We start from the raw sequence: 14316 nt of genomic DNA, 5'->3' as shown, positions 1-14316 counted from the left end.
CAAGCCTTGCTCGAGGAACCTCTCGCAGTGTTCACTGTATTCCGACAGCAGCCAGGATACCTGAACAGAGCTGCCAGCTCATTGGCTGCCCGCTTTGTTCATGCGAAGACTTTTCTAACCGGCTACTTCGATCTGATCGAGGGACGTCGGCCGGAAGAGTGCCGACAGTGGTACCCACTGTGTGAATTTCAACTGGTTCCATCAAGAACTGGCCTAAATTTGTATAGTGTATGGCCAGCTTAAGCCTAAATGGGCAACCAAACTAGAAAGCATGGCAGGCTGATAAAACTGCAACTCATTGCAAAGAAGTAGCTTGGCAATACCTGCAACAGAAATGCTGTTACTGGCAGGCTCCCCAGGTAAGAAGCTTTGCAAAGGATCGGCATAAAAAAACTGCATACAGTAAAAAAATTATGCTAAACATCCTGGAAAAAAAAAAGTCTGAATTTTACATTTTAAGGCCATCAGCAGCAATAATATAAAGCAAACAGAACGGCGTCAAGGAAAAGACCCAGACTGAAATCTGGTGGCTAGAGACGACCGCTATACAACACCAGGAAGAAACCAAATAAAATTCCAAGTATAACCAAACATGAAAATGTCATTTCACGAGCTCTGGGAATGTTCTAGCAGAAAGTATTGCATTAAACCTGTGTGAATCCAGCACAATAGTAGCACATTTCCAGTAAATTGGCCGACAGCTCTGCTGTTCCAGCATCAAGTGCTTCTATAAAATGTAGCTGCCAGTATCATGTACACATTTGTATGTGGCCAACAAGTCCTTTGGGTCTGCAGAACAGCAAAGGAAACCCTCCACCCTCGGAGAGCAGATAAAAGATCCAATGTACAGTGCACTGCTGGAGGGAAGGAACGTGGAAAAAAGACATTTAACTCAAATACTGTTCGCCCAAGCACATTTCCAGGTCGAATTCATCCACCGCTTCAACTTTCCTGACCTTGGTTGGGGTGCCTTCAAACTGAATAGAAACAAGATGTCAAAGCAAAGATCAGACATTACATGGAGCATTGCAGCAGTTTTACATTCTCTATAGACTTCTATAGTCTCCATTACAACTAATTCTGCTTCATTTCTACAATATGATTTGATTTCAATAACTTAGAGACTTATGAGGCAAGTGATTTTCACACAGCCTCAATCTGAGCTGACCTGTGACAATGAAAAACTGTCACAGGTCGGCTCAGTAGATCGGGAAGTGAGCGAACACATACCGGCGCTCACTTCTCGATCTGTGCACAGCTGTGACCGTCACTCATGGCTCCCTGCAGGGATTCTCCCCTCCCCTGTCCTATTCTCCAGCACTGGCTGGCGGAACGGATGGGGGCGGGTACAGCTATATTGTACTATTGCTATGATGTGTTGTATTCCTCTATAGCTGGCGGTATTCTGCATTGCGCTTTATAATGTGCTTTTGCAGTCCTCTATAGTCGGTGCCATTCTGCATTGATTGCTGTATAATTTTACACTTTCCATTTCACTATATTGCACACCACACTTATTTTTTCTTTTTTACTTCCACCGCTCCAAGCTTGCTCCTTTGATGGACTACAACCTCAATACAAACTAGTAGTCCCATCACTGGAGCCATTTTTTAAACTTTATTTTATTGTTTATCCGATTAACCGAACCTAATAATCGGCTAACTAATCGATTTTGAAAATAATCGTTAGCTGCAGCTCTAAAACAAGTGAAGGGAAAAAATATTCTGCAGTACTTACCAAAATGTCATCAGCTATAGATTCCGAGGGGGTCATGTCTTCTTCATTGCTGTAAAGAGGAGAGATACAAACTTTCAGAGGCTGATCATCAACGCAAGTTTTTTAATCACACACATAGCGGAGCAGTTGCATTCCCTCCTGTATTGCCATAAATGCATCAGTACAATAATTGACTGTTTACATTATCTGTTGGCCAAGTCCAATAATGTATATACTATAACACTGCCTGTGCCAGCTAGGAATAGTAACCCAAGCTTTCTAAAGAAAATGGTTTTATGCCACTTCTGCCTTTTTTTTTCTACTCAAAGCAAAGGTTTAATCTACTTATACTTTGACTTCATGGTTTCCCCTTTCCCACTTAACATGCTAATTAAATTATTTTCTGTACCTCTCTATGCAATGCAGGCAGATTGGGGCTGGCGGAATGATATAGTTTCTTTAAATTAGGAAGCTGCGGTAATGCCCACATGTGATACTAAGCCTTCATAGCTGAAACCCATTAAATGAAAAAAGGGGAAGAACAAGTCAGACTTGGGTGGAAAAGGCTAAATGTACTTCCTCCAGCCAATTAAGTCGGCTCTTACTTGCTTCAGCTTCCAGGCCTTATTGAAAGCTCAGTGTGAGGTGAAATCAGAATTTTAGTACAGGAGGGGAACAAATGTGCTCTACAAGCTGGTACAAAATGCCACCTTGAGCTGATCAATGAAGACTGAGGAAGAAGTGCCAATAGATTCATTTTTAGCCCCACTTCTGTGGGCAGCAAGACCACGTCCCCAGTTTTCATTGTACTTTAACTGAAAATTTGGCCCAGTTAAGAGGGTATATAAAACCCCCACAAAAGGGCACAGCGTCAGACCTCTCAGCCGTGACTTATGGAAAAGTGACTAACTTCCTCGCCTATCAGGGCAAACTAGGCTTGCGTCCCATCAGCAGATGGTCAGGAGCGATCACCCACAAAGATCTTATAGGAAATCTATACAGAAATTTCACTCACAATGGCTGCAGTTCACTTCCTTCTTCAGCAGGAGGATCCCAAGCATGTAGAGCAATTCTCCAAATCTTGATTTGTTGGTCCCATGACCTGCGGCTGTATTTCTTAAATTTGTTAGGGGTCCGAGGATGAACTCCTTGCTGCCTCATGTGTCTAAATAAAAAAAAAAAAAACCAGGTGATTAAAAAAAAGCCACACATGGCTTCTTAGAATGGCCAAATACCACAATCAACATTAAAAACTAGTAGTGTGCAGGATAATAACAATCTGTTCACTTTATATCCTGCACTTGACCAAGATCAATTTAAAGAGTAGCTCCATCATGTTTTTTACACCGGAGAAACAACTTTGGTAACTTTCCGATGCTTGATAGGTTAGGCCAGGAGTAGCCAAACTCCGGCCCTCCAGCTGTGGTGCGACTACAAATCTCATGAGGCATTGCAATATTCACAGCCACAGATATAACTCCCGGAGAGAGATGCATCATGGGATTTGTAGTTCTCACCACAGCTGGAGGGCCGGAGGTTGGCTACCCCTGGGTTAGGCCAATCCACAGATCATCCTTACATGCAGCTTAACGAAAGCCAAGAAAAATTACAAAAACTTCTCATATTTGCATAGAAATGGGGAGGGTTAGAACCAATGTCAGGGACATTGCCCTTCACTTCATGTAGACTCAAGAATTGGGAAGATCTCCTTTCAATTAAAGGGAAATAAATTCACTCAGTTGTCATGGGAACAAGCACCCCCACTGGAAGAACACCCCCCCATTTCTGTTCTGTTGACAACCCAAAATCTTTCTATAATCTATTAGCACTATTTTCTTTTATTGTATTCATTTAGAAATCAATCCTTACCTCGGAATTTCTTTTGTGTATTTGTCATAGGCGATGGTGTTTTTTCCATAATTTATCTGCTTCTGTCTTCTGGCCAGAACAGAAGAGTCTGTTTCCATTTCACCATGAGTGGAGGAATCCTTTGAATCAGAGCTTCAAAGAGATGAAACCTTAGTGAACATATGCGCATGAAGCCATCTTTAAAGCCTGAACGTAGTCTTGATTTTAGACAGACTTGAACTAAAGAGCTCAGATATATTCCTGCAAGATGACCAACTTCAGCTATGCAACACACCATGAGAACCACAGAGGCAGCAACTAATGACCACTTCCTCCTGAACATGCTCATTGTCTGGCTATCTTGGTAACAAACTCAATAGGAGAGTTTTCCCTTTGATGTTTGTACAAGCCCTTCGCATCATCAAATTCTGATTATAGGCCTATGCACACCTACATTTTTCTTCCTGGCGCATTCACTATTCAAATCTCAGGAAGTGCATAACATTGTTACACACATCTCAGCATTCATCATGATGCACAGCAACATGCTTTTCAATTGAAAATAAATCAAGCAAAAAAAAATAAATGCAAAGGTGAGTCCAGACAATTTCAAAAGATGGCGCTAAAGAAGCTAGAATAAGAAAATAGGAATCATTAAAAAGGAGAACTATGAGGTGAGTGATTTTCACTCACCTCATAGTTCTAGCTGACCTGTGACAATGACACTCACAGGTCGGCTCAGTAGATCGGGAAGTGACCAAACACATACCAGCGTTCGCTCACTTCCCGATCCTGTGACTGCTCTCTGCAGTGACAGGGGAAGGACTGGATTTCCCCCTCCATCGCTGACTGGCGGAACGGACAGGGGAGCGCCTCTAGATAGGCAGAGCCAGCTGTCACTCACGCAGCGGATGCAGACATAATTGTTGGGATCCGCTTCAGCGTCTCAGTATACCGTGAGCTGTAGCTCGCGGTATACTGAGCTTAGGGTGACGGGAGGACGCTAGTTTGTGTCCTCCCGTTACCCGGAGAACTATGGGGAAAAGTCCTGACCCCATAGTTCTTCTTTAAAGAATCTTTGCATCAGATCCAAGATACATGCCAGTGTCATGCATAGCTAAAAATAGTAATTGTCCCTTTTGGAAGGCTAAATCTTATTTGGCTGAGAGCAGGCAGCAATGTTTAATTCACATATGCTGAAAAACATCCAAATAGTTTACCATACCATTTCCAATAGGTGCATTACCTTCCAGAAGACGATCTTCTTTCCCTTGGCCCAAACTCATTAATAAGCAGCTTTCTTCTGTACCTGAAAAGAAAGCAACACTTTAGCAAAATTCTTTTCAATATGACAAGAAAAGACAAACCCTACCTCTTGTTCAACATCCAAACAATCTTCGCGAGGACCCATGGTCATTTATAGCCAAGTATGGTAAAATGCTTCCAGAGTAAAAAGGGTTTTGTGGGCTTTCGGATCATGTGTTTACAGATTGGCGCCAGTGATCATGTGATTGGGAGCCTGTCTTGCAGGTCCTTGATGTGTATTAGAGCTGTCCAACAACACTGTGTTGGAGGTGAGGATTGAGCCCGCTTCCAGCACAACAGTGACGATGGTCAAAGGCAAATATGTGGCAGCGTAGCTGCCATTATGGATTTAAAGTATCTGAGGGGAAGCCTCATTATCACATGCAGGTCTTTTAATAGAAAACACAGACGTGCCCTCCTGATTCATGTGAGATGCAAAATCTAAGAATGGATCCACTTTAAAGGACAATAAAACTGAGCACGCCTTTAAGCACTTTACTGTCGATAAATGCAAAGTAATGCACTTTGGAATTAAAAATAAACAAATGGGTTATACAATTATGGGTATGCCGCTGGGGAAGTCAGAAATGGAGAAGGATTTGGGGGTCATTGTAGACCACAAACTGAAAGGTAGTTTGCAGTGCCAGGCTGCTGTAAACAAAGCTAGCAGGGTCTTGTCCTGTATTAAAAAGGGGATGTATTGCAGGGACAAGTCTATAATTTTGCCACTTTATAGATCATTGGTTCGACCTCATCTGGAGTACGCGGTCCAGTTCTGGTCACCAGTACTAAGAAAAGATGTCCTTGAGTTGGAAAAAGTCCAGCGAAGGGCAACCAAACTAATTAGGGGTATGGAGGACCAGAGCTACGAGACGAGGCTACTAAATTTAAACATGTTCACATTAGAGGTGAGGAGATTAAGGGGGGATATGATTTCCATGTACAAAATGTTTAATGGTGGTAGCAACATTAGCGATAAACTGTTTAAAATTAACTCCGTTACAAAAACTAGAGGCCATCACCTAAAATTGATGGAAAAAAAATTCCAGCACAAGGGGCGAAGGGGGTTCTTCACAGTAAGATCAGTTAGGGTCTGGAACTCACTGCCACAGGCGGTGATTTCAGCAAATAATGTGGAATTGTTCAAGAAACTTTTGGACGATTTCTTAAGGGACCGTAATATACAGGGGTACAGGTACTCCTAGAATGAGATCCTAATAGGTTGGACTTGATGGACTAATGTCTTTATTCAACCTCAAATACTATGTAACTATGTAACTACAGCCGTAGGTTTAAAACAGCGGGGTGGTGGATGTATATTTCTGCAGTACCATAAATAAATGACACTGCAGAAAAAGCACAGGAAACCACTGTGTTCATGAATGACTGAACCAAGCCATCATCCGACAGCTCAGATCAGACAGTGTACAGAACAGATTTGAGGCGCTCTGTACACTTTAGTGTTTATATCGGACAGCCCTATCCCCCTCATATCAAACCTTCATGTGTGGCCTGTACATTAATGTGCTATATCTATATCTTAAGACCCCCACATACATATAAACGTAAATAGGTGTCGGGTGCGCCAACAACAATTGCGCTACACGTTACTTATCGCCGCGAACGTCTGAGAGCAATAATTCTAGGCCCATCAATCACCGATAACACTAAACTGATGAGCGGTAAAAGTTTGTAAACATCGCCTATGGCCAATTTTGAGTATTGTAGTTTATCGAGGTTTCGTGGCCTGGCATTTTTATTGTCCATTTACCCGACGTGACCCCGTCTTATATTTTACCAAAAAATTGGGTAATAATAAATGTTCATAATTTTATAGGGGAAACCTTTCACCCCAAAATTTATGGTCATTTTTCCTTTAGAGTAAAACATAAAACCCCCATTGGTGATTAAATGCCTCCAAAAGAAAATTGTCCCCCCAAAAAAATGGTATAAAATTCATTTCAGTACAGCGTTGCATGACGGAATAAATGTCAGTGAAAGTACCGCAGCGCTGAACACTGAAAAATGGCCTGGACAGGAAAGTAAGACTCCTATTTCACAATAGGGGAGGGGCGTTGAAGTTTACTGTCCTGACCTTTGAGGTTTTATAAAAGTAAAAAAAATTTGAGCTTCCACTCTGCTCACACAAGACCAACATTACAATTGTTTGCCTCTTGTCCACCAAAAAACAAAGCACTGTTAGTAACACTAGATTTATCTTGCACAGCTTTCCCCTTGCACAGGAGAAAGGTGACCATTAAAAACCCCTGATAAAAATCTAAAAATCAGAGATTCGTTGCAACATCAAGGAGCCTTCAGATGCTTTTTTTCCTCCTTACCTGGCCAAATCTTTTTCCACAGTTTCTTTCAATGTTTCTTCTTCCTCCACTGTCGATCCCCAGTCCTTACATCTTGACACAGGCCTGTGGGTTTCTGGGGTGGTGAAGCTAGTAAGATAAGAACATTGAGAGGTCAGCCAAGCACATCAATAGCTGGCCCATGTAATAGCATGGCTCGATTTCCTTCTTAATGACAATACACAAGTGTCTGAACAAGCTTGGTATTACTGATCACCAGGATCTGTAACAAGAAATATCCAGTGAGCGGCTGAAAATGCCTTATTGATGTCATAGGAGAATGGGCAGATTGGTTTGAGATGATAGAAAGGCAACAGTAACTCAAATAACCACTCGTTACATCTGAGGTATGCAGAATACTATCTCTGAACGCACAACACGTCCAACCTTGAAGCAGATGGGCTACAGCAGCAGAATACCACACCGGGTGCCACTCCTGTCAGCTAAGAACAGGAAACTGGGGCGACAATTCGCACAGGCTCAGCAAATATGGACAATATTGGAAATACGTTGCCTGGTCTGATGTCTCGATTTCAGCTGCGACATTCAGATGGTAGGGTCAGAATTTGGTTTAAACAAACAAGAATCCATCCTGCCTTGTATCAATGGCTCAGGCTGGTGGTTATGGTGTGGGTGATATTTTCTTGACACACTTTGGGCCCATGATGCTATCATGTCACCATGGACTAAAATCTATGAGGAATGTTTCCAACACCTTGTTGAATCTATGTCACGAAGAATTAAGGCAGTTCTGAAGGTCCAACCTGATACTAGCAAGGAGTAACCTAATAAAGTGGCTGCTGAGTGTATGTTCCACATCAAACACTGCTCACATTCTGAAGCTGGCTTCCCAACACAAATGTATGCCAGGTGCAGGCAAAAAGCACACCGTCACTTGTAGTAACACAACTCAAAGGATTCCGCACCCCACGCCATCTTCACCAAAGATCATATCTATTTAAAAAGCAGATGCACACTTGTTTTCCCCCCTACATATCCTTAACCCCAATGCATTTTACCATGTCAGCTTACACGGACTCTACACAAGTAAACCGACATGGTGAAATGCATTAAAGGTTGAGTATATGTGGAGAGGAAAAAGTATCTGCTTTGTAAATAAAAAATGTTATTGTCAGTGAAGATCTGTGGAGTGCGGCATCCTCCGAATTGTGTTAATCACAAAGTCAAACTGTCTAAAATATTACCAGGTACAGGAGGACTGTATGGTACCTGTCAGGGCGCTTGCTACACTCTTGGGGAGGCTTTTCATCAAAAACAGTGGAGTCGTCGTCATCACGTCGTCTAAGGTTACCATCGGAGCGGCGTTTGCGTCCCTGAGACCAGCGAGATGGTGGTTGAGGTCTGAAAAAAATAAATAAACCATTAGTAAAACAAGGCAAGGCTCTATTGGAAGACTCAATATTTAGGTACCAGCTGTAATTTTAAGGAGCACTGGCTACCTGACTCCAGGGATTTGTCAAGCACCAATGTATGGGTGCAATTATGGAACAAAAAATTATGGTATTCCAAGCTTTGAAGGTGGTGGACGTAAGAGGAAATTATCACATCCATGGGCTAAGAGGTTTTACAGACACTTCTAATACAGACCACTAGATAAAAGCTTTTAGCTCCAACCAGAGAATGCAGAATGAGCCATGTGTATTTCACAATGCAGTGACATAATGCAGATAAACCTGAGGCTTTGTTTACACCATCGCCAGACCACATCTGGACATTGGAGTTGATTCATTTATATAAATATATAAAATAGGTATATTTTAAATATATAAAATAGGTATATATAATATATAAAATAGGTAAAGTGTAAGACTCTGTTCACACCAGTGCATTTTTCCACGCCTATTCGGATACGCCCAGAGCAACCAGTACATTTTAATGTACCCTGTGCACACCTGCACGTCACAAAAAGGGCAAGTGTGATATTCTGGGTGACTTCTGCGCTTTCAGGCTATAGTAGTAGCGTATGTTAAAATGTGCGCTGTACAGAAAACCGCACCTAAAATCAGAACGTGATGTGTGAACAGCGCGCCCAAGCACAGAGAGCAGCAGTATCTTCTCTGAAACATGCGCTATGCATCTAGTTTACAGACTTAACCACAGCTTCTGCCGACAGAAGAGGCCTCTAACACTTTGCAGAGGACAACCTCTAGGTGGCTTATCCTGTAACTCGTTTAGTAAAAGATGGATGCCGACTGCACAGCTTAAGGAGCACAGCACAGAGTGGGAATACCTAATACAGTGCATGTCACACTAACAAGCAGCCAACGTTAGATAAAAATACACATCCGGCTTCTGCGGGCAACATTTTAGCATGTTAACTCATTCCAAGGTTGCCAATTCAAGGTGCTGCTGCAGCAAACACTGAGGAAACAAGCTTGCATTGTAACGCTATAAAACAGCATTAAGTGTTCAGACCACAAGATCACCTCCACTGCGTGTACATTGTGCAATTCAACAGTTTTCAGTGGCACATAGCTTGCATTAGAAACAGTTGACCATTTCACAGTTCACACAGTCATTGCAAAGTTGCCTTGATACTTCTATAAAGCCATTTAAAAATCACCCCAAACCTGCCTATTGTGCGACCATGTCAGGCTGGCCACGGGCAGGGTTTGCAAAAAAAAATATAAAAACATACCTGATCTTTCTTTTAGGTTAAATCGTTCAGGGATAAAGTTATTTTTTCGGAAGGGTAGACTATCAGCAGTCCAGATTGCCAGACATAAGATGCACCCAAACTAGGGAACACTGTACAGGAAGTGAGCGGCTGGCGAATCAAAGATCATCAATAGTGGACAGCATGGCTTGGGGGAGGGGACACACGACGACTCTGAAGATGGCCATGCACAGAGAATACTCAGCCATTATATCAAGGACCCCCCCCCCCCCAAAGAAAAACCATCTAAGAACCCTTTCACATGGGCTTTCCGACCAAGTCCGTTTACATTTGGTTACCTGCAGCTTTGCCAGGTCCAAATAAACAAACTGGTCAGAATTCTGTTTCGCTGGATCTGATCATTCCGGAGCGGGGCAATCAGATGTAAACGGAGATCTCAGTAACTTCATCGCAAGATGGAGGGGGGGAAAAAAAAAACCTGAACTGAGGGGGATGTCAGAGGTGGACCAATCAGCAGCAGATCTGTTCTGGGATCCCTTCCTGATCACACTGTATGAAAAGGGGCCTAAAGAAAACCTGCACTTTACCCTACGCAGGAAAGACCACAATGACACGAATGGCGGCTCCACACACATACTGTCCTACTGCTCACCATGGCTTCAGGAGTGAAGGTGCAAACCCGTAATTCACAGTTACAGGGAGCACATGATGGCGCTGATGCTTGGCCAAACGGTGTCACATTGAGTCCTCTGCTCCTTGGGCCAGTGCTGGCATGTGTTGGGGGCAGCAGGAAGACTGCAGCAACTTGGCCCACCAATGGCTATTAGAGGCCAGCAAATCCTCACTCCCTTGGCCCAGCCCCGGTACATGGGTGTGAATTGTTTGAGGTCAGGCAGAGTGCTCAGCACATACATGGAGGAGGGATGTCGATAAGGAGCCCTCAGCTTCTTGACCCAGCACCACACATAGGGGGTGTTGCTGGGAGCCTTTGACAACTTACATTGGGATACCTCCCTGCACACCTGGCAGGGGAGACAATGAAAAGCCAGGATGTGCAGCTGGGGGAAGTGGGTAAAGGGTTTGGGGCCTTATAGCATTTAGGAGGGAAAGGTTTGGCAGGGAGCCCTCAACCCAGCACCACACTGGTAGGGGGTGGGGCAGTTACCCCTCAGCACCAGGAGGGGACTCAGGTCCAGCACCACAAACAGGTAGCAAGGGGGCAGGGAGCCCTCAGCTCCACACACAGGAAGGGCAGGGAGCCCTCAGCTCCACACACAGGAAGGGCAGGGAGCCCTCAGCTCCACACACAGGAAGGGCAGGGAGCCCTCAGCTCCTCAGACCCAGCACCACACATGGGGGGCCCCTCAGGGGGCTTCCCCCCCTATTGCAGCCATTCTTTAATTTTAAAGTGCCATAAACCAGCCGGAGGAGCCTTGTACCAGATTAAGTAAGAAGTGCAAATATTATTCACTACTACCGACCAAACCTCATACTATTTTCCAAGGGACGTTAAAAAAATAAAACTATTATAGATTGGTCAGTATGTAATCCATTTACATTCTTGTTATTCTTTCCGTAAGTATTGGTAAACATGAACGACACCCCCCTCCCCCAATCATATTACTTTATAACCGAGCAGGCCCAGATATAAGAACAGAGCCAGACGCAGCTGTAAAACCCGGAAGTCCGATCCAGGATGTCAGGGAGCCGGTGTTTTTTAATTTTATTTATGGTAACAATTAAAATGAGTTACCTGCGTTCTTCAGTGCGGGTGTTCCAGTGATGAGACATGACTGCAATTCCCACTCCACTCTTCTCCTTCCGCCGCTCTCCGCCTACTGAGGCAAGCGCGCCACATCCCACAAACCTTAAACCGACTCGCGCCACTGGCACGCCCCACGGCTGCGTGTGAGGGGTGTTTGTACCTCGACAAACAGACCCGCCGCCGCTCCCCCAACAACTGCAACCACGCCTTTCCTCTCCCCTGCCTGCAGACATCTCTACTGATATGAAACACCCGCTGCTTTTGTTAGACACTGCTTTGGATGAAGACTGGACGGTATCTCTTCATTATGTTATCCCCCCGAATCCGGCTCACTGTGGAACGTTCCACGGTTTGCTCGCGGATTGGTAGATCGGTGTCTGAGGCGGTCAGGTGAATGGCTGATTCAAGCTGTCAGTCAGGGACAGGGCGGGATCTCTGTGCGCAATTCGAGTAGCTGATTGGCCGCCGGCTGCCCGGGCTTCCCTGATGTTTTGAATAGGAAATTCCGCGCCAAAGCTGAAAAGTGTGGGGGCTTTTGGCGCAAAATGAAGGGAGGGAAAAGTAGAGGGTGGTGAGTAGAATGGAGGGATTGTCCCCTGCACTTGTATTTGTATGTGCACTGCATTGTACGACAGGCTGAGCCACCAATGTCCATTCACCTGAACGTGGCTCGTTTGTTGTGCGTTCAGGACCACATGGAAATCAATGCGGACATGCAGCAAAAAGTAGTGCATGTAGCAAATTCTGTGTCATGCTTTCCGCATGTTAATGTGCACAATCGTGGAGGAAAAATGTGCATTTGCCCAGCTGCATTTGGGGTGCCATTAACTGGTAATGGCACAGCAAGCATGTTTTGCAAACGATCGTCAAAGCGTGCATCTTTATGCGTGCCTGAAATATTCAGCTATGAATGGGGTCTCACATCTGTACAATTTTTGAAGCACTTTGGCTGTTGTGCGACAAAAGGAATCCCATTATTTTCTATGGGATGCGTTCACACATATACAACATGCTGCAGTTCGACTTTGAACCCCCCACTTCACAATTCGGGTGTGATAGCGTACATATGCGAGATTTTGTGAATTGCACGCACGAAAACCCATTCGTTTCAATGGTCTTCCTTACACACAACATTCACACAAAACATGTCCTTGTAAGATTTTTCAAAATGGTTCCATGTGTTTTGGAGTGGTTTCGTGTGTGTACTCCAGTGGGATTGGGGTGCCATTAGGAATGAATGGTACCCAAGCACACCAAGAAGAATGAACGGTACCCTAACATGCTATTAAGAATAAACAGCACCCAATTATTAAATGGCACCCTAGCATGCCTATAACAATGAAAGGCACACCATTAGGAACGAATGGCACGCAATTAAGAATGAATGGCACCCCAGCACACCATTAAAAATAAAAGGCACCCTAGAATGGCACCCCACCATGCCATTAAGAATGAATGGCACCCCAGCACGCCATTAAGAATAAAAGGCACCCTAGCACACCATTAAGAATGAATGGCACCCAAGCACGCCATTAAGAATAAAAGGCACCCTAGCACACCATTAAGAATGAATGGCAGCCCAGCACTCCATTTAGAATGAACGGCAGCCCAGCACACCATTAAGAAGGAACGGCAGCCCAGCACCCCATTAAGAATGAGCGGCATCTCAGCACACCATTAAGAATGAACGGCAGCCCAGCACACCATTAAGAATGAACGGCAGCCCAGCACACCATTAGGAATGATCGGCAGCCCAGCACACCATTAAGAATGAACGGCAGCCCAGCACACCATTAGGAATGATCGGCAGCCCAGCACGCAATTAAGAATAAACGGCAGCCCAGCACTCCATTAAGAATGAATGGCAGCCCAGCACACCATTAAGAATGAACGGCAGCCCAGCACTCCATTAAGAATGAACGGCAGCCCAGCACGCCATTAAGAATGAACGGCAGCCCAGCACACCATTAAGAATGAACGGCAGCCCAGCACTCCATTAAGAATGAATGGCAGCTAAGCACGCCATTAAGAATGAACAGCAGCCCAGCACGCCATTAAGAATGACAATGCACACATAGGGGGGAATTTATCAATACCGGAGCAGACAGAATCTGGAGCAGTTACCCATGGAAACCAATCAGCTTCTCTCTTCAGTTTGTTCACTTAAGCTTTGAAAATGAAAGATAGAAAGTGACTGGTTGCCATGGACAACTGCTCCAGTTTTGATCAATTCTCCTCATAGTGTATTTTATGGTGCTTTCATGCCCCTGGTAAAAATTAAGGTCCAAGGTGACAATGTTGATTTTTGATCATCTGAAGTCACCATTTTATGGACATCTGGGTGTGTGAGAAGAATTTATCACCGTGTCCTCTGAGGTCCCCGTACATGACCTAAAACTGCCCTCTTTGCTCCCTGTTTGCAGTCATTGGATGAATCCAGTATCTGCGCCCCCCAGTTCAAGTAGTTCTTAATAGTGACACATTTACATTATATCACAAAGGCTGAAGAAATACCGCCATTTTGGACTTAAGGAAACTGGCAACAAAGACCAATGACGTTGTGGAGTACATTGTTAGGGGGGGATGTAGACTTTGCGCCCCCCCCCTCTCCCCCCACCACCACCACCATATTGTTGGTTGCTAGGACACTGGCGGCCCCAAGGTCCATCCACCATATCAGTATCCAT

General features: G+C 44.4%; 1 protein-coding gene across 1 annotated transcript; it reads right to left on the bottom strand.

The window, feature by feature from the left end:
* Nucleotides 1-621: 621 nt before the first annotated feature.
* Nucleotides 622-11788, bottom strand: SLBP (stem-loop binding protein). Its single transcript, XM_018554766.1, has 8 exons — nt 11618-11788; nt 8457-8588; nt 7209-7316; nt 4811-4873; nt 3586-3717; nt 2732-2881; nt 1738-1786; nt 622-977 (listed from the first exon to the last, which is right to left on the bottom strand). The coding sequence occupies exons 1-8, from the start codon at nt 11653-11655 to the stop codon at nt 888-890; spliced, it is 762 nt and encodes a 253-aa protein (XP_018410268.1). The 5' UTR covers nt 11656-11788; the 3' UTR covers nt 622-887.
* Nucleotides 11789-14316: the final 2528 nt, after the last annotated feature.

The sequence above is a fragment of the Nanorana parkeri genome, unplaced genomic scaffold (genome assembly GCF_000935625.1).
Source record: "Nanorana parkeri isolate BGI_ZX_2015 unplaced genomic scaffold, ASM93562v1 scaffold172, whole genome shotgun sequence".
NCBI lineage: Eukaryota > Metazoa > Chordata > Amphibia > Anura > Dicroglossidae > Nanorana > Nanorana parkeri.
Note: the sequence above shows the minus strand (reverse complement) of the source record. Positions and strands in the feature narration are given on the sequence as shown.